Genomic DNA, 20,818 nt, shown 5'->3' with positions numbered 1-20,818 from the left:
CTCGACTTGATAAGAATTTGCTAAGCTCGAAACTCGGCTCGAGTTCGACACGAACTCTTTTCTAAGCTCGAGTTCAACTCGTTTAAAATTCAAGAACAATTCGATTCGGCTTGTTAGGTTCATTTTGTTTTCTCAAATTACATAACTTTTGATCTCATTATGAAGTCCTTATGATTATTTTGAATTCCTTCTTAACACTTGTTTGTTGTTCAGATTCATGTTTCTTTGAAGATTTGTGCATTTGTAATATCTTGTTCTAAAGAATACTCAAAGAAACTTGTAAGGAAACAACACATATAAGAATCATTATGATCTTTATGTTCGCTTCAGTTTGTTATCATTGAAACATCAAGTTAAAAATATTTTGTGATTTTCCCCAACAAAATCGACCTTCAAATTTATCTACAAGTACAAAAAGAAGTAAACAACATTTAAACTCAAAATTTTATTTAAGTGATAACACGTAAAACGCACTACTATTTTAGCTCGATTTACACATGCTTTGATCTTTATTTTATAGATTTTTTGCAATGTTATGTTGGTAATGTGTGTCTTATTTCAAGTATATGTCGATTAAAAGTCCTTGCACGTCAAAATGATGAAAAGCGGTGAAAATAGGAAGAAAGCTCCAAAGTCACCATAAAGTCAACGAATCAGAGGAGGAATGTCAGTGCAAGGCTGACGGTCTGCCCATCACTAGGGGTGAGATGCCCGTCATGGCGTCGGGTTGAAAATTTATCCCCGCGTTTTGAAGCATTTTTTCCCCATTTTCTGCATTTTCTCCACCACTTTGGACACAACCAAAAGTAGTGGAAAATTGATGTTCACACATTTGAGAAGGCTGTGACACACATGTAAAATACGTTTTTGCCCCCTCGGCAGTTAATTGCCGAGGAAAAATAAACCCGGCTGCAGTTAACTACCGAGGAAAACCTCGGTAGTTAACTACCGAGGAAAATGAAAAAAACAAAAACTTCGGCACTTAGGTACCGAGGATTACAGTTTTTGCATTTTTCAATGCTTTACAACAGTGCAACTTTCTAGCTTAGTACAGTTCTTCTTCTTCTTCTTTTCATGGTTTGTTCGTTTGTTTTTCTGGTTAATTAGTACTTATAAAGAGTTGAATTTAAGACATGGGTTTGAGTTCTAAGCAGGTTATTTCTAGCAGTGGACTTGATTGGAAACAAACATTATTAGAATCTCAAGATTTGGAACTTCCAAAGCCTCATCATCTAATGAGAAAACAACAACAGCAACAAACTCAGCAACAAGCAGAACATTTGAACTGTCCAAGATGTGATTCAACAAACACAAAGTTTTGTTACTACAATAATTACAAGTCTCAACCTCGTCATTTCTGTAGAGCTTGTAAAAGACACTGGACTAAAGGTGGAACTCTACGCAATGTTCCTGTTGGTGGTGGCAGAAAGAATAAGAGGATCAAGAAACCAACCACACCAGTTATTTCTTGCCCTGTTGTAAAGCATTGAAAAATGCAAAAACTGTAATCCTCGGTACCTAAGTGCCGAGGTTTTTGTTTTTTTTCATTTTCCTCGGTAGTTAACTACCGAGGTTTTCCTCGGTAGTTAACTGCAGCCGGCTCAAAATTTCGGTAGTTAACTGCCGAGGGGGTATTTTCGTCTTTTACATGTGTGCCACAGCCATATGCAATGTGTCAACAGCAATTTTCAAAGCAGTGGCGGAGCCGAAAGTAATTTTGAGGGTGGGCCAATTCTTTTTCTTTTTTTTTTTTAATAAAGGGTGGGCCAATTCTTTTAATAGGTGTAGATTTTTTTTTTTATTAATTAATTCGAGTGACTATTAATTTTTTTGTCTATGAAACATAATTTAAACCGATGTTTTAAGAATATTTTTACATCTTGTCAAAAAAAAAAGAATATTTTTACATAGATATTATATAATTTTATTTTATTTTATTTCACATATACTTTTTTAAAAGGAATTTACGTAAATGGTTAGTGAGCGATATAGAATTATATATATATATATATATATATATATATATATATATATATATATATATATATATATATAATAATTAAAATCAAATACAACCTCATATGATGTTGTTGTCCTGTTGGCAGGCAGGAGTCAATCTGTAATCAAGAAGGTAAATGATAAGTTGCATTAACAGCTAGGACATGCCTAAGATCTGTGATATTTGACGCAAACTATTATATAAATAATATAATTGCATATTCTAATATGTTTTTATTATTAAATATTACTCTCTCCGTCCTATATTAGATGACCTAGTTGACTCCGACACATGTACCAATGCATATGTTTTACTCCCTCCGTCCCTTAATGTAACCTCCCTTTGCTTTTTTCACATTTCTTAAGAAAAGCTGTCAGTGTAATTATTATGTCTGTTTTGTGTGTTAATATTACCATATTGTCCTTTGTTTGTATATGTATTAAATTTGACTTTTTAAATTTCAAGATAAGTTAGTAGTATTAATAGAGAGTTAAGATCATCTCCATTTGGTATTCTCTCCATTTCATCCATTTGGAGAGATATAGACACAAAAAAATCTCGAAAAACTAAAAAGTAATTAATGATGGTGGAACCCACTTAATAGTGGGACCCACTATCTATTTTATGTGTCTATCTCTCTCCAAATTACATACTCCATTTATTATATAAAATGGAGAGGATCTTTGCCCATTAATAGAGGGTATGTTTAGGAAAATAATAATAAATGCATCTAGTAATTTGAAAAGGGGTTTAGATTTAGGGACAAAAATAAAGTCAAATGGGTGATTAGATATAGGGACGGAGGGAGTATCTTTGATATCTTCAATTCTCTACTAAAAAAATTATGAAAATTTAATATTTTAAAAATATTCATCGAGACGAATCCAACAACATTTTACATGATATTATTTATCTTTGTGAATTAGTAGAAAAATATGGTCAAAGTATGTTAAGTCAAAAATGTATATTGTCAAGTAGGTCATCTATTAAGGGACGGAGGGAGTATTTTTTTAGGGTTGGGGTGGGCCCATAGGTAGCTCCGCCCCTGACCAAAAGCACTTCGGAGCATATTTTTGCCTATAAATGGACCTTGAAGAAACAATTTTAGGGTTCCAAGATTTTTAGAGAGAAATTAAGTAATTTAGAAAACAACATATTCTTCACTTGTAAATGCTTATTGCAATTTAAGCTTTAAGTACCTTGTTCTCTTGCAGTTTTAATTCCAGTACCAGTTACTCTGTCAAATTTCAACTACCATTTCCTTCTTATTATTATCATTCATCCAAAATCCTTTTATTTTTAAGTTGTTGTTACGTACCCTTCTCTATTAATTCAGTGTAGATTACTCTTATTGATTTCAACTACCATATTGTTGTTATTCGATTTCAATTAAGTTGCTCTGTTGCTGCTTTGTTTGGATTGCTGCTGTTATTTTACTTCCTTGTTGCTGCGCCGTTGTTCTGTGTTATTTCATAGGGAAATGTTAACCAGTGCCCCCGGGGCACTGGTTAAGGAAGCAAATATAGTAATATTTGTATTGATAATTGTGTAATCAATGCATTAAAAGTCTAAAAAGTGTCTTTTTTTTATTTATAATTTCTTCTTTTAGCTTCCTTAACCAGTGCCTCGGGGCACTGGTTAACATGACCCTATTTCATATTGTTGTTGCGCTGCTCTTCTGTTGTTGTTGCCTTTTTTTCCTTTTTATTAAGAGTATTCATCCTTAACAGGTTCTGTTCATTTCGTTTCCATTGATTCGCGTTTTTTTTATTCTCTTTTAATTCTCTACTTCAAAGATGATGAATAGCATGAATAAAAGTTCAATTATTATAATTACCATGTCTAAGAAGATTTTCAGAGTCCGCAATAGAATGAATGTCGTACCAACAATGCTTTGTTAAGTTGTATAATTTTTAAATTTGACGGGAATTATTTTTAAGTCTAAAAATTATGATTTTTAATGATGGCTTTTCAATGAAAACTGGAATAACGCGATACCGGTTTCCTCTCGAAAAAATTTAGAAGTTAATTTTAAAATACAGCGACAACATTTTTTTTCAATTGACTTAGAAATTATTGATTTTCAAAAACACTATGTTAAACTTGTATCCGAGCTTGTAACCAAAAAAATCCTGTATCCGAGCACGCGAAAGCGGGCGTCTGAGAGTTTAAAATACGGTTTCAGCTACGCGAAAGCAAACGAAACCTTTGAATTAAATTTTTACTAAAACTAACTTTTCACGCAAAAATTGATTGTTTTTCAAACAGAATTTTGAAGTTGTAATGCATACCCGCGAAAGCGGTCGAATAGATTACAAAGTCGAAAATTCGTGCCGTACACGCGAAATGGGAGAGGCCTCTTTAATTTAATCCTTTTACGCGCAAAAATATTTTCCAGTTATAATAATAAAATATAACTTAACAAGTATACATGGTCGAGGCGAATTATATTCTGGTCTCTCGTCATTAAAGAAATTAAAAACAAGTTAATTTCCTAATTTCACAATCAAACTAATTAGCACTGCCTTAGATAAACAATGTGACATCTTTTATACTTGCAGGATTCAACAACTTTTATACTAAAACCGATATTTCCGTGCACTTCCGGACCTATCATTAAGCAATGAAAAGGACCTATCATTGGGAAATTATACACTTACTGGTTGTTTGAGTTTGAATCATGTTGTCAGAGTTTGAGAAAGCTTGAAAAAGTCATTTAAAACACAAATGAAGGTTACCGGTTGGGTTCCTGTATGTAACAAAGATGGTTCGAATCATAACTACCGAGTTTGACCGATTAGCAACTACGTTCCAAGAAGGGTATTTTTGGCTTTTGAGGGGTTTGTGAGAAATTACAAGGACCTATTGAGTAAACTTCTTTTATTTATGAATCTGATTTTTCATGGGCCAAGCCCATCATATGAAACCCTAAAGTTCAGTTTATAGTTCATTCTATATAAATGAGTAGCCGCCGCATTTTACTTCCATCGATTCTTCTTCTTATTTTCATTATTTCTTCTTCGTATATATTTTGTTTTTCCTTTCAAATTTTAGCTATATTTATCTTTTATTAGTCTTCCCAAGTCTCAATGTCTAGTGAGTTCGGAATTTGATAGCTTTCATGATATGAACTTGAACAAATCGACAAAGTGTTCAACTTTGGATCAAATCAATCAGATCCGTAAGTTAATCCTAGTTTCATAACACTAGATGAAGATGACAATGACGGTGATGATGACAACGGTCTTATGAAAATTTTCACAAATTTAAAAAATCAAATCGATGAAGTACCAAAGGTATATCATCAATACAAAATCCTCTGATTTATTATTATTTCTATTATTTCATTCAATATAGATGTGGAAGTTTTTATTAGTATCAGATCATTTATGTTATGGTTTTTTATAGATATAGTTTTCTTGTTTATTAAGATATAGTTTTTCATTTTTCTTGACAAATTAAGTTATAGTTTTCATAGATCCACACTATTTATTTATTTGAAGAGTTTGATTTTATCTTTTTGCAAGATCTTTTCGGACATGGGTCATTGACAGGCCTAACATTCCAAAGACTCCACAAGGTTTCAAGAGAATCTTGGTGCTTAGAAATGATTACTCTAAGTTGGACTCTTACTACATCACACCTACAGGTAAAAAAACTGAGAGCCCGCAATGAGATAGCAGCATATCTTAAAGATCATCATCAACCCAGTGGTGTATCTGCTTCGGATTTTGATTTTTCATCGACAAAGATTATGCAAGACACCATCCAAGAATTTATTGAGCAACAAAAGGATTCTACGAATATAAACGCTAAGATAGCTAAAGATGACGTTTGAGAAATGTCATCACAAGGTTGATGCATGTTATTGTTGTTGATGCTAATTATGGTTGGTTTGATTGTAATATATTATTTATAGATATTGCGTTAGGGAAGACCAATTCAGTGGTATTGAAACAAATTTAATTTTAGTTTTGGTGGTTCATTGTAACCTAAACAGATATTTGCAGGCTCTTTATGTTGACTGATCAGAACACCCAAAATATATTATGTATTCTCAATGCACCTCAATCAATTTGCCTCTAAGAAAAAGACCTAACCTATTTATTTATATTTATTTGAGTAGTTTGATTTTATCTTTGTGCTACCGATGATTATTATGATTTTTTTTAATTTGAACTATCAATTTAACCAAAAAATTACGCACTCTAACGAATTGATCATTTTCTCTCCTTCAAAAACATACTTTTTTTATTATTATTTTCAGCATTGGATAATTTCGATGGACTACAATATAAACCAAATTTGTTGAGATTGGGGCGCAACAAAAACCTTTTTGTTCCAAAAAAAATGATTTCCATTCTTAACAAAGTGGTCGTGACTCGTGATCATGAAGGATAACCTCCACATTTTTTAAACAAACATCATCAACCTTCAATATAGAGTTCTTTTGATGGAATTCATATGCTATAAGAATGATGCAAAATTGAATTTTTCAACTTATAAGCAGTAAGGACGAAAATGGGACGAGGTGTTTTCAAATAACAATTAACAACATGCAACCCTGGTTGATTTTTTTCTATCGACAAATGAAGAGAATGAAAGATATATAAAATCAAGTAGGTGAAATGAGAACTTAACTGTGTATTTTTTTTTTTATCAAAATGTAACTGGGCAACGTTATCTAAGTTTGACCCATTTATATCTCATTGTTGATAAATATAGGCCAAAAATTTATCGTGATCGTTTGACCTGTCTTTGTTACAATTTAAAAGCTACTTTAAAACAAAGTTAAAATTAAGAGTTTTAAGAAAGAAGTTAAAGTTGTTTGGTTACTTTATGATTTTTAGTTTTACAATTATTTTTAAGTTAAAAGTTGTTTGGCAAAATAGTGTACAAAACTTTGAATCTAATAGTTTGTTTTTTCATTTCCAATTATACTCTATAACAAATTTGGTTATAAGAAGACTATATATTTTAGATATGCATAGTTCGTGTTGTGAATTCGGACTCAAAATCACACCAATACAAACTATGATGTGTGGAGCAAAGGAAAGTAGTAACCAATTTCAAAGTAAACACAAGCAATAACAACAATAACAACATCTAGATCTAACCTAGGAATCAAAGGGAAAAGCTCAAAACCACAAGCATATGAAAGCAAACAAACACATCAAGAGATGATTACCCAGTTCGATCCAACTTGACCTACAATGGGGGAGAGATTGATCTCTCCAATCCACTATCAATGAGTTCTTACAGAGGGATACAAATGGGTTACAAGAAATTAGCTTTAACAAGCTCACAAAGAACAACCCTAATTTCAACCCATTTTTCCCAATCTCACCAATGAACAAGACACTCAATGATTTTCACTCACCCAAGGTGTTTACAATGTTTCCCAACTCAAGAGAACCTCACTACAAAGACACTCAACCCTAAAGTTCCCTCCTTTGCAATCCCAAGTTTCTCTCTCTTCAAGCTCTCCTTCAAAATCTGCAAAGAACACTTAAATAATACCCTGCAACCGTCAAAATTGTGTCACGTTTTGCCAAATCGTGACACAGTTGGTGCGTACGACCCAAGGTACGACCAACCTTATTCTGAAAACGTGCCCAGCAAGATGAAAATCATGTCACGGTTTCCCAAAATCGTGTCACGATTGGACACCCTGCAAAACATGCTCTCAGCACTACGAAATCGTGACACGCTTCACAAATTGTGTCACGATTGTGATTTTCTCAGCATCACAATTTCAAGGCACTTTTCAACAGTTCGTTACAATATGTCTTGTCCAAAATATATGTATAGTTTGTTATTTTTTTTACTATCAAGTACTTCTAAAGTAGCATTCAACAACTTTTGCTAAAGCTCATTCCATTCAATTTTATGCATTCTAAAAAAAGTACTTTTTTTAGTAAGTACTTAATTGATATTGTGTTTGGCCTACCTTCTCCTTAAATATGCAAAGAAGTAGAAAAAAAAGGTTGGGCCAAACGGTGCCCAAATGTTTATAATAAGTTAGGTCCAAAATGAGTAACAGTGAAATCGAGCCTAATTACTTACATACATTTTATTCTTCTTGTTGTTGAATTTGAGCCTAATTTTACAGAGAAACATTTCCTGAACAACATTATAAATCAAGCAATCGATTAATTTTGTTTCAAATCAAGACTGAATAATAAACCTATATAAACCCTAATTTTGTGAGGGGTGAAATTGAACTTGCCAACTTAACATTAAACGTCAACATAAACATTTTTTAATTGAGTTTGATGAAAATAGGATAATAGTGCAAATAATTTCTGACTGAAAGGACCTATTTATAACTAAAAAAAAAACTTAAGGGAAAATGCACTACACCGTAAGATACAATGTGCAAAAGTGGTTCTATAAATAGAATCACTGTGTCGAAGCAAAACTCACTTCACCTTCCAGAAAAGCGTAGCCAGTATGAAACTATTCTATCTCTCAAAAGCTTTCTTCCATCCATGCTACCATTGTTGACATAATAGTTTTAGATGTGTAGAATGAGTAGTTGACTATCAATGGTTGTAATATCCCGCCTGCTAGTATCGGAATATTACCCATCAATCGTGCCAGAGGAAATAATTCATGGAAAGTGGTTATAGTCAATATTTTATGACACGTCAACATAACACGGGAAAAGTATCGGAGTCGTTTTAAACACGCTTGAGGCAAGGGCATAATTGTAATTTCACGGTAAAGAGATATTTATATGTTTTGGGTGGAAAATATCTTATTTTCCCTTATCCTTTCTCTCTCATGATGGAAAAGAAATTTCTCTCTTTCTCTCCTCTCTTCTCACGCCCTCATCCTCTCTTCTCACCACCAAGTCTTCTAAATTCTTTTCTTCTCGTGTCAAGTCTTAAGAATATGTTTTCTCATGATCCTTCAATTCAAGAGAAGTTTGATTCATGTTTGATTTCCTCTACCCCTCCTCTCAAGAAGTGAATCAAAAGTCTAGGGTTTGGATTGTAACATGAAGTTAGGGCTTTTGGTTGTGGATTTGGAGCTTATACTAGTCATATTTCATGGAGTTGGAGAGTGAAGCAAGAAAACAACCTTGAAGTTGAATTTGTTTTGAAGTCAAGAGTTGGGGTTTGGCTCTTGGTATGATGGAAGAGGATTCAAGCTAGGTTTATTTCAAGATCAAGAATCATGGTGCTAGGGTTACAAGAAAGAGCAATAAGATGGATTGGTCTAAGTCAAGGAAGCATGTGTTCAAAACTAGGGTTTTGGCTTGAGTGGGTTTGGAACATGGTGATGCTTCAAAACTTGATTAGGTGAGTTCCTTAGATAGCTTACCACCCTTGGTTTATCTGTTTCATTCATGTAAGGAAACTATATGAATTCTAGGGTTTAAAGTATAAGTTAGTTGCCCTTTTTCTTACCATGCTTGTCATACTTGTATACACTTGCTCCATGACTGTTTTTATAGGTTTCTAATGATCCTAAGAGTCACATAGCACTTGGAGATGCTTGGTTTGAGGTTTTTAAGTCAAAAATATCAATTTTGAAGTTGCAGGACTGTCACAGCTCGCCACGGCGAGCTAGGAGGCCGAACAGGGGGTCCTGCTCGCCCCCAACTCGCCATGGCGAGTAGGAGCTCGCCTCCCACACCAATTTACTCGCCTAGGCGAGCTACACAGTGGGGAAACCCATTGTTTGTTCGCCTCAGGTCGTTTCGGCGTTTCGCGAGGGGTTTTTTTTTTTTGCAGTCTTTTTAAGAGAAATAAACCCCTCAAACCAAGGTCCTAATTGTTAAGCTTTGAAAGGAGACTTTCTTTTAAATGAACCAAGTGTTTGGAAAGTATGGTAAAGCATGGTAAGCGAGAGTATGAAGGTTGATTCGGGTAGCAAGATAATCTTTAAGGAAAGGGAAGAACTAGAGCCTCGGTATAGTTATCGAGAACTAGAATAGTTAGAAAGAATAGAATGCTTTGCATTAGTAATATGCTTGATAGACACGAGGTAATGAGAGTATTATCTTCGCATAGAAGCAAGTGCCATACGAGTATGGCAAGACGTGAATCGATTTTATATCCATTCACGAAGTAAGTTGAGCAAGCATATAGTTACCTTTAGTGGGATCGTCTAGGGATCCGAGGTAAAGAGTTAGCCTGTTTAAGTTAATTTTCATGCATAAGACTAAGACTTTTAAGAAAGAGTGTCATGTCTCTTGTTATCCAAATTGGATTCAAGGGGTTCCCCAAGGGGAATGGTTAAGTCGCAAGGGAGCCGCATTTCACTAAGTTAAGGTGTCGTGTCTTTTGTATTCCTTCCAAGGTTGGGTACAAAAGGTTCTCCAAGGGGAATGGGGTAAGCCGTAAGGGACCCGCACGTTCACTAAGGGAGTCCGGTGCGCTCTTGCTAAGCATATCACCGGTAGTAAGGGATTATCTTCCGGGGTTACTCCACTCGGGACTAATCCGTAAAATGAACTCAGATAAGTTGTTTGTTACACGCTAACATAACCAATGAAGCTAACTATGCATATCTATTAAGCAAGTAGAAGCAATTAAAGAAAGATATGCCGACGATGATCTTAGGTTACCCCTAATCGTCCGGTTTAGAATCGTGTCATGATAGAGATATAAGAGAACCTTGATGCTTAGAGTGTACTCTTGGCAATGCGGTTTTAGTTCCCCCTTCACCGCCATGACACGTATAGCAGAGAAGCATATAACAAGTTAAGAATATTAAGACGGCCCTAGCAAGCACCGCCGTCTAAGAAAGCAAGTCCCCACACACGTATAATCAACCGGCAGGTTGTATTGTAGACACGTGGTGACCGTAGGTTTCCCCCGTGGTTGCCTATAGCCTAGGGTTAGGTGGAACTCACTGAGACATTATGTCTCAACCCAATCCTTATTTGTTTCAGATATCAGGAAGGTTAGCAAGCTAGTAGCCGGATGGATGTTTCAGCAAGTGTTCGTTCGTACCAGCTGCAGCATGGCATGGATGTTCAAGGATGCATATGACATGTCTTAGGAAATTTGAGTTGTAATCTATTGTACGAACGCATTTGTAGCTTATAATATTCATTTGAAGTTTTTATGTTGTAAATTTTTAATATATCCAGTACTAAACTAATACACATGCTAGACTTTCTAGATACGTCTAGTATGGGTGTTACATTTGGTATCAGAGCAGGTCGATTCAGACCGTGCCTTGGGTCATTAAGTTACAACAAAAGTTGTGGGACCATTGGGTTCCGGGTAAATGTTCTAGTTGTTGTTGTTAGTTGAGCCTGATCAACTCAATTTAGCATTCGACGATTAGAATGGATGCCTGAGAGCTGAATAGGACCCTGGAGGAACGAAGTATGTGATGAAGATGCACCGGAAAGTGTGAACTCAGAAGTAAGAACTCAGAATGAGTATTAGTAAGAAGTTGATCGTGCCAGTAGGTGGCCGGTGAACTAAGTAAGAAGTATGAATCCTCCGGGAATGTAAGACAATGTTGAGAAGGGTCGTTCCGAAAGTGTTGGGTAAGTTGTTAATGAAACTTCGTATATCGTAGGTAAGAGTTTGGAAATGTCTAAGTATGATCTGAAGTTTCAGTAAGATTTGTTGTTGGAACAGACTTATTTTATGAGAAGTATTTGTTTTCCAGAACGTCAGCGTAAGGCTTTAAGATAAGGAGAAGTCGACGTATGTTGACGGAGTTAGTAAGCTCTCAAGAAGTGGTTATGTGATAAAATTAAAATTCTGTATGCTCAGAGTGGAGAAGGTTCTAGTGTTCGGAAGATTGTGTTAAGCAACACGAAGAGAGGGAAGCTACTCGTAGCGGAAGAAGCTAAGAATTTAAGCGAGAATTTTATGTCATCAGGACTGATGCATTAATTTCCAACGTACCGAACATTGTATCGAATTAGGTTGATGCTTGCCATGCATAGATGATAAAGTATTTTATGAAGGTAGGAGTGACTGATGTGCACTGGATTACTTGAGGAATGATAATTGTAAGTAAAATATTTTTCCAGGGAATTGAACTGAAGAAACTCGCCAATAGCAAACCAGGAATGAGATTTCCTATTTCATGAAAACCGTTAATTCATCTCCAGGGTTTCGTTGACTATTGGAGGGTTGTTTTCTTAATATTTTTCATGCAACGAAAACCTTTTTATGACATCAAGTAACAAATGCACATCACATTCTAAGGTTCCCATAGGAAAAGGCATGGGCAACCATTAACGAAGTCGGTTCAGTTTAAGGTAACTTGGGAAGTTAATGTATCAAGAGTTAAGGATGAGCTTAGCCTAAGAGTTTAAAGGTTCCGGTATGTGGAATGGACATCACGGATGAGAAAGCTTGAAGCAAGATGTTAAGTGGTGTGAAATCACAAGGTTCACGTTTTTGTGGAACTAAGAGTATTCCTCGAATCTATGTTTTGTTTAATTGACTTGCTAAGGCTCGTTACGATGTTAAAACGTAAAGTTTGTATGATTTTAGAAAGATATATGCATATGGGTGATTGAAGTTGACATTTTCGAAATTTAAAATAAAATGTTGTAGGTACCGATTTGTTATGACTCGTGTAGAGTGGGCTAAACTCACTAGAACCAAGATTCGACGACACACATGTGTTATCAACTCGTTCTGTGATTTTAGAGTAACAAATGGGGCCTAGGTTCAGTATATGTTTATATAGTAAGGAATCGTCAACGTCCATGACCCATGTGCTCGTTTATAAAATTTTCGTTAGAAGAAGGACTAACGAGCAAGCATAAGAATGATTAAGCAAAATATAGTATGCGAGAATACTAAGATACAATGATAGATATTTAAGGAAGGTATGTCAAAGTGCAAGATGAGTCTACTAAGGGAATTTGAGGTACGTACGGAAACAAGTTTAAGTATGATATGTATATATCAGAAGGTGAATCCAACTGGTGAGAACGTGAAGTCTATTTCCGAGTAAAGCATTATGAGTATACGATAAGTTGATCGTGAGATTAATCTTGCAAACAAAGGGTAGAGCAAGGGTGCAGAGTTGATGGCAACATAGAAAGTTTTGAGAAGAGTTCAAGAAGCTAGTAATGTAATGATAGAAGAAGGGCGAATTACATTCGTCTCAACAGATTAGAGTATTGGTTGAAGCCAACCGGTGGGAATCAGAGTAGCGCGACGGAAGTTAATCAGCAAAATTGTTGACAATAACTATGGAATTTAGTAGTAAGAACCTTCGCGAAGAATGTTCAAGTTGGTAATACAGTGTTAGTAAAGAAAGTACTACGAGACGAGCGAGAGGAACTTTCATCATGATAAGTAACTATTGATGCTTATACCGTCAGTGATGAGTAAAGTAAAAGTTTAAAGGATGTATCTTCACTTAAGCAAGACAAAGAAGACTAGAGTTACCACAGATGAAATAGTAGGATTGCCTAATCGAATGTGTAGAAGAGCATATGCTATAATATTAGAATAAGGTTCATGAGATTTATACGATGAAGTACATACCCTCCTATATCAAACTTGTTAAATGATAACGATACTTGTTAGAATAGTGTCAAGCTATGAGTATAACTTTCTTAAAGTCAAGATTGATATCAAGAAACTTGGGAACGAAATTGTTTTAAAAATATGATTTTAAACATTGATGAAACTGATGAGTTGCGTCGTGAGTGAGCAAGTTCACTTAAGACGTAAGGACTTTAGAACCAACTTGATATAGAAAAGTTTGGGGCGAGTTGTAAAACCTTTTTAATAAAAATTTAGAGACTCGTCCTGTGGTTCTGAGGTACCATTACAAACTCGGTTTCAAAAATGAGATTTTCTTTATTCAAGTAAATGTTCATTCCAAGAACCTATGTACCAAAGTTTAGAAATTTTAAAAGTGAAGTGCTTGAATGGGTATCGTTATTAACTAACAAGAAGCGGTACTGGAAGGAGATTGAGAAGGGATAGAAAGGTTTCTTAAAAAAAAAATAAAATAATATTTGAAGAGTTAAGAGATGTGTGGAACCATCAAGATGAGTAACACAAGTAAGAAGAATAAGTCGCAAATTGCGATAAGAGAGATTATGTATGCATGATAGAATGTATGCATGATAAGATGTTTAAATGCAAGTAAGCACTGCAGGGCAAACCTGGATTCCGTTAGGACCCCAGTATAAAGGCAAATCCTGAGTGTTTAGTTCGCGACAGGTTAATTACGTGAATGGTTATGATAAACAGATGAGATATGGAATTGAGGCAACTAGTCCGCATGTAGCTAATGTGTGTTAAACACAATGTTCTGAGTTAGTTCTATGATTTTGAGAAAGATATTAAGATTGAGGAGATTATATTCGTTTATGCGAAAAAAAAGAAAGAGGATGAGTTATATGCTTCTAACCCTTTGGGAGTGAGTACGAACAGACTTTGTTTAACTAAAAACCGAAGAAGACGAGTTTAATCTCAGAGTTTGGTATATGGTTTCTAAATTTCGAGGACGAAATTTATTTACGGGGGGTAGAATGTAATATCCCGCCTGCTAGTATCGGAATATTACCCGTCAATCGTGCCAGAGGAAATAATTCATGGAAAGTGGTTATAGTCAATATTTTATGACACGTCAACATAACACGGGAAAAGTATCGGAGTCGTTTTAAACACGCTTGAGGCAAGGGCATAATTGTAATTTCACGGTAAAGAGATATTTATATGTTTTGGGTGGAAAATATCTTATTTTCCCTTATCCTTTCTCTCTCATGATGGAAAAGAAATTTCTCTCTTTCTCTCCTCTCTTCTCACGCCCTCATCCTCTCTTCTCACCACCAAGTCTTCTAAATTCTTTTCTTCTCGTGTCAAGTCTTAAGAATATGTTTTCTCATGATCCTTCAATTCAAGAGAAGTTTGATTCATGTTTGATTTCCTCTGCCCCTCCTCTCAAGAAGTGAATCAAAAGTCTAGGGTTTGGATTGTAACATGAAGTTAGGGCTTTTGGGATTGGATTTGGAGCTTATACTAGTCATATTTCATGGAGTTGGAGAGTGAAGCAAGAAAACGACCTTGAAGTTGAATTTGTTTTGAAGTCAAGAGTTGGGGTTTGGCTCTTGGTATGATGGAAGAGGATTCAAGCTAGGTTTATTTCAAGATCAAGAATCATGGTGCTAGGGTTACAAGAAAGAGCAATAAGATGGATTGGTCTAAGTCAAGGAAGCATGTGTTCAAAACTAGGGTTTTGGCTTGAGTGGGTTTGGAACTTGGTGATGCTTCAAAACTTGATTAGGTGAGTTCCTTAGATAGCTTACCACCCTTGGTTTATCTGTTTCATTCATGTAAGGAAACTATATGAATTCTAGGGTTTAAAGTATAAGTTAGTTGCCCCTTTTCTTACCATGCTTGTCATACTTGTATACACTTGCTCCATGACTGTTTTTATAGGTTTCTAATGATCCTAAGAGTCACATAGCACTTAGAGATGCTTGGTTTGAGGTTTTTAAGTCAAAAATATCAATTTTGAAGTTGCAGGACTGTCACAGCTCGCCACGGCGAGCTAGGAGGCCGAACAGGGGGTCCTGCTCGCCCCCAACTCGCCATGGCGAGTAGGAGCTCGCCTCCCACACCAATTTACTCGCCTAGGCGAGCTACACAGTGGGGAAACCCATTGTTTGTTCGCCTCAGGTCGTTTCGGCGTTTCGCGAGGGTTTTTTTTTTGTGCAGTCTTTTTAAGAGAAATAAACCCCTCAAACCAAGGTTTTAATTGTTAAGCTTTGAAAGGAGACTTTCTTTTAAATGAACCAAGTGTTTGGCAAGTATGGTAAAGCATGGTAAGCGAGAGTATGAAGGTTGATTCAGGTAGCAAGATAATCTTTAAGGAAAGTGAAGAACTAGAGCCTCGGTATAGTTATCGAGAACTAGAATAGTTAGAAAGAATAGAATGCTTTGCATTAGTAATATGCTTGATAGACACGAGGTAATGAGAGTATTATCTTCGCATAAAAGCAAGTGCCATACGAGTATGGCAAGACGTGAATCGATTTTATATCCATTCACGAAGTAAGTTGAGCAAGCATATAGTTACCTCTAGTGGGATCGTCTAGGGATCCGAGGTAAAGAGTTAGCCTGTTTAAGTTAATTTTCATGCATAAGACTAAGACTTTTAAGAAAGAGTGTCATGTCTCTTGTTATCCAAATTGGATTCAAGGGGTTCCCCAAGGGGAATGGTTAAGCCGCAAGGGAGCCGCATTTCACTAAGTTAAGGTGTCGTGTCTTTTGTATTCCTTCCAAGGTTGGGTACAAAAGGTTCTCCAAGGGGAATGGGGTAAGCCGTAAGGGACCCGCACGTTCACTAAGGGAGTCCGGTGCGCTCTTGCTAAGCATATCACCGGTAGTAAGGGATTATCTTCCGGGGTTACTCCACTCGGGACTAATCCGTAAAATGAACTCAGATAAGTTGTTTGTTACACGCTAACATAACCAATGAAGCTAACTATGCATATCTATTATACATGTTTATGTTATGTCATAGAGCCTTGACGTAGATCGTCAAGAACAAGTAGAGACTTGGCGTAGTTTGTCAAGAAGTAGTAAAATAGCAAGAATCACTTAGGTGATAAGAGATGATATGTTGAAGATACAACATATTAAGCAAGTAGAAGCAATTAAAGAAAGATATGCCGACGATGATCTTAGGTTACCCCTAATCGTCCGGTTTAGAATCGTGTCATGATAGAGATATAAGAGACCCTTGATGCTTAGAGTGTACTCTTGGCAATGCGGTTTTAGTTCCCCCTTCACCGCCATGACACGTATAGCAGAGAAGCCTATAACAAGTTAAGAATATTAAGACGGCCCTAGCAAGCACCGCCGTCTAAGAAAGCAAGTCCCCACACATGTATAATCAACCGGCAGGATGTATTGTAGACACGTGGTGACCGTAGGTTTCCCCGTGGTTGCCTATAGCCTAGGGTTAGGTGGAACTCACTGAGACATTATGTCTCATCCCAATCCTTATTTGTTTCAGATATCAGGAAGGTTAGCAAGCAAGCTAGTAGCCGGATGGATGTTTCAGCAAGTGTTCGTTCGTACCAGCTGCAGCATGGCATGGATGTTCAAGGATGCATATGACATGTCTTAGGAAATTTGAGTTGTAATCTATTGTATGAACGCATTTGTAGCTTATAATATTCATTCGAAGTTTTTATGTTGTAAATTTTTAATGTATTCAGTACTAAACTAATACACATGCTAGACTTTCTAGATACGTCTAGTATGGGTGTTACAAAGGTATAGTGCTATAAGATGTCAAACTTGTTCATGATTGTTCGTATTGATCCATCTAAAGAGAACTTTAATATTTTTTAGCGATTATCCTTTGTTTGCGATTTCCCTTCGATATCTTCCTCTAAAAATCATTGAAAATGGACAATTTAGTCCCAATACCAAATGTAAATTAATATATCATTGAAAAGTAATATTCTTCTTCAATTTGATGTGCCCATCAGATGATTCTGATCTTATTATGAAGTCATTATTATAATTTTGAAGTTCTTCTTAACACTTGTTTGTTGTTTAGATTCATTTTTCTTTGATTATTTGTGCATTTGTAATATCTTGTTGTAAAGAACAGTAAAAAAAACTTTTAAGAAAACAACACATATAAGAATCATTTTGATCTCTATGGTCAATTCAGTTTGTTATCATTGAAACATAAACTTAAAAACAATTTTGTAATTTTTAAAACCCACCTTCAAATTTATCAACAAGTGCAAAAAGAACAACATTTAAACTCAAAATCTTATTTAAGCAACTTAAATAAACCTAACCTAAATAATGAGAAAGAATGTGTAGAGTTCGAGAAATTACTAGACTTTTGACCCGTGCGATGCCCAGGTCTATTAGAAAACATAAAAATTCAATAGAGAAATAATATTGAAATTAAGAATTTCCTTAAATGTCCTATAAGGGTATTTCGATCTAATCAAAACTTCTATTTAGTTTTAATATATATATATATATATATATATATATATATATATATATATATATATATATATATTTGAAACAAAATTCATTAAAAATATTTCCATATTTTGACAACAAAGTCAAAAAAAATACCATACATAACATGTGCTGCTAATTAAGGATGGCAAAGAATTCTATTCCATATGTGTTTCTACATAGAGAGCCAAAAGACTTAAGAGACTCCTGGAGATTAGGGCCGAATTAATTGCTGAAAAGAGGAAAATTCAAATTCAAATTCAAATTGGTAAATAAATGGTCACCAAGAATTGGAGGGTAGATGGCCTTTAATACTGAATTAAATGCAGTTGTGAGACTTTCTAAGGAAGCTAGGTAAAGTGTTTAGGAGGGAAATCAAGCTTATGATTAGCGTTAAGCAAAAGCTTAACCTAATAAGCTTTTATAATAAGAAGATAAGAAGATACACTTACTTGTTGTTTGAGTTTGTATCATGTTGTTTGAGTTTGAGAAATTGTGAAAAAGTGGTTTGAAACACAAATGAAGGTTGCCGGTTGGGTTCATGTATGTAATAGAGGTTGTTCATATCGTAATTCTCGAATTGACTGACCGGGAGTTACGTTCCAAGAGGGATATTTTTTGCTTTTGAGGGGTCTGTGAGAAATTAAAGGGCCTATTGAGCAAAATTCATTTAATTATGAATCTGATTTGGTATGGGCCAAGCCCATCGTATGAAACCCTAAAGTCCATTTTACCGTTGATTTTATATAAAAAGAGTAGTCGCCGCATTTCACTTCCATTGGTTCTTCTTATTCATCTCTCAAAGGCTTATTGATTTATCTTCTCTTCTGTTTTAGATCTTTATTTCAGTTGTTTCTTCTTAATATATATTTTCTTTTTCCTTTCCACTTTTCGGTATACCCATCTTTTAATAGTCTTACCAAGTATCAATGTCTAGTGAGTAGTGTTAGCATCTATTTGATAGCTTTCTAGATCTGAACTTCAACAGATCAACAAAGTGTTCAACTTTGGATCAAACCAATCAGAACTATAAGTCAGTCCTAGTTTTCATAACTCTAGATGAAGATGATGATAATTATAGTGACAACGTTCTCATGAAAATATTCACAAATCTAAAAAATCAAATCGACGAAGTACCAAAGGTAATTCAGCAATACAAAATCCTCTAATTTATTATTATTTTTAGGTCAAATGCATTTAAAGGTCCTTTAAGTTTTTTCGTTTTTCCCAAAGTGGTCCTTTAAGTTTCAAAAGTCCCAAACAAGTCCTTTATGAATAATTTTAAGTGGTTGTTAGGAGCCAGATTTGGTACCAAAGATGAGTTCAAGGAAGCAATTACCAACTATGCTATCTACAATAGGACTTGTTTGAAATGATTCAAAAACTAAAATGACTTGAGACTTTTGAAACTTAAAGGACCACTTTGGGAAAAACGAAAAACTTAAAGGGCCTTTAGATGCATTTGACCTTATTTTTATTATATAATTCAATATGCATATGGTAGTTTTTCTTTAGTATCAGATCATTTATGTTATTTCATAGATATAGTTTTCTTGTTCACTAAGATATAGTTTTTCATAAATCTACACTATTTATTTTTAATTTGAACTGGCAATGTAACGAAAAAAACACGCACTTTATCAAATCAATTATTTTTTCTTATTTGAAAATTGATTTCTTTATTATTTTTTACTTTGGAGAATGTTGATGGACATAATGAAGGACTATGGAGAAGCCTAGGGCAACCCGAGATAATGAAAGGACATTTTCTGGAACATTGTGAAGCCAAAAAGGCCAAAGAATTTGTCAATGAAGTTAAGTGTAGATTTATTCAAGATAACATGAGAGATAAGTATGATGACTTTCTGAAAGTCTTGAAGAGTTACAAGACACAAAGGTTTGATCATGTGTGACCACTAATTTATTTTTTTTATTATATTGTTAGATGGATTTTATTAAATATTGTTGATTGTATCTAATTTATCTATCCTTTTGGTACATTTTGTAGGATTGATGCTGCGAATCTCGGTAAAATATTGAAGGAATTATTTGGAGGTCATAGAGATCTTATATCAAGATTGAAATACTACATGCCAGATGGATATGAAATCAAGCTTCCATCGGAGGAGGAACAATCTCTGGAACATTGCGAAGCCAAAAATGCCGAAGAATTTGTCATTGAAGTTAAACATAGATTTATTCAAGATAACAGGAGGGATATGTATGATGACTTTCTGAAAGTCTTGAAGGATTATATGACACAAAGATTTTTTTAATTCTCACAAGATGGTGCAAAAGGATGGCATATTGCATATACTAAATGTTGTTCCATTTTGTCGTTGATCTTCAGGTGTGGTGCAGCAAGATCTTAAGCCTGAGAAGTTCTTTTACACTTCAACTGATACATTCTAAGCTAAAAGCTATAGGTTTTGTCAAATTAGATGAAAGGCTTAATGACATTGTTAGCATTTGTCTTATAATAAATTTCTAGATTTGAAATTGAAAACATCAATAATGTTTCAACTTTTGATCAAACCAATCAGATATGCATGTGAATCCTTATTTTTATAACACTAGAGAAAGATAACAATAACAATGTTGCTACAAAGATACTCAGAAATCCAAAAAATCAAATCGATCGATTAAGTACCAAAAACATGTCATCAATACTACATCCTCAAGAATATTCTATATGCATATGCTAGTTTTTCCTTATTATTTGATCATTGACGTTATAAAGGTTATGTGTTTTCTTGTTCATAAAAATGTATATTTTTTTAGACCTAAACTATTTATTTATTTGAGGTGTTTGATTTTATCATTTTGCTACTATATATGATTATAATGATTTTTTTTTTTAAATTTG

The 20,818-nt window shown here is 34.7% G+C and overlaps 2 protein-coding genes across 2 annotated transcripts; both read left to right on the top strand.

The window, feature by feature from the left end:
• Window positions 1–1,133: 1,133 nt before the first annotated feature.
• Window positions 1,134–1,490, top strand: LOC146904375 (dof zinc finger protein DOF3.1-like). The gene has a single exon (XM_085728281.1). The coding sequence runs from the start codon at window positions 1,134–1,136 to the stop codon at window positions 1,488–1,490; it is 357 nt and encodes a 118-aa protein (XP_085584407.1).
• Window positions 1,491–19,706: 18,216 nt separating this feature from the next.
• On the top strand, window positions 19,707–20,228 carry LOC146904374 (paired amphipathic helix protein Sin3-like 3). The gene is made up of 2 exons (XM_085728280.1): window positions 19,707–19,849; window positions 19,961–20,228. Exons 1-2 carry the CDS (start codon window positions 19,707–19,709, stop codon window positions 20,226–20,228), a joined length of 411 nt encoding a protein of 136 aa, XP_085584406.1.
• Window positions 20,229–20,818: the final 590 nt, after the last annotated feature.

The sequence above is a fragment of the Medicago sativa genome, chromosome 7 (assembly GCF_051527215.1).
Source record: "Medicago sativa cultivar Bolivia chromosome 7, Bolivia_mono, whole genome shotgun sequence".
NCBI lineage: Eukaryota > Viridiplantae > Streptophyta > Magnoliopsida > Fabales > Fabaceae > Medicago > Medicago sativa.
This window is presented reverse-complemented; position numbering and strand designations above follow the sequence as displayed.

Bases quoted from the DNA above. Each gene is read 5' to 3' on its own strand.
- LOC146904374 (XM_085728280.1), top strand. From the start codon at position 19,707: ATGAAAGGACATTTTCTGGAACATTGTGAAGCCAAAAAGGCCAAAGAA. The intron at 19,850-19,960 runs GTTTGATCATGT...TACATTTTGTAG, and splicing joins AAGAGTTACAAGACACAAAG to GATTGATGCTGCGAATCTCG.
- LOC146904375 (XM_085728281.1), top strand. From the start codon at position 1,134: ATGGGTTTGAGTTCTAAGCAGGTTATTTCTAGCAGTGGACTTGATTGG.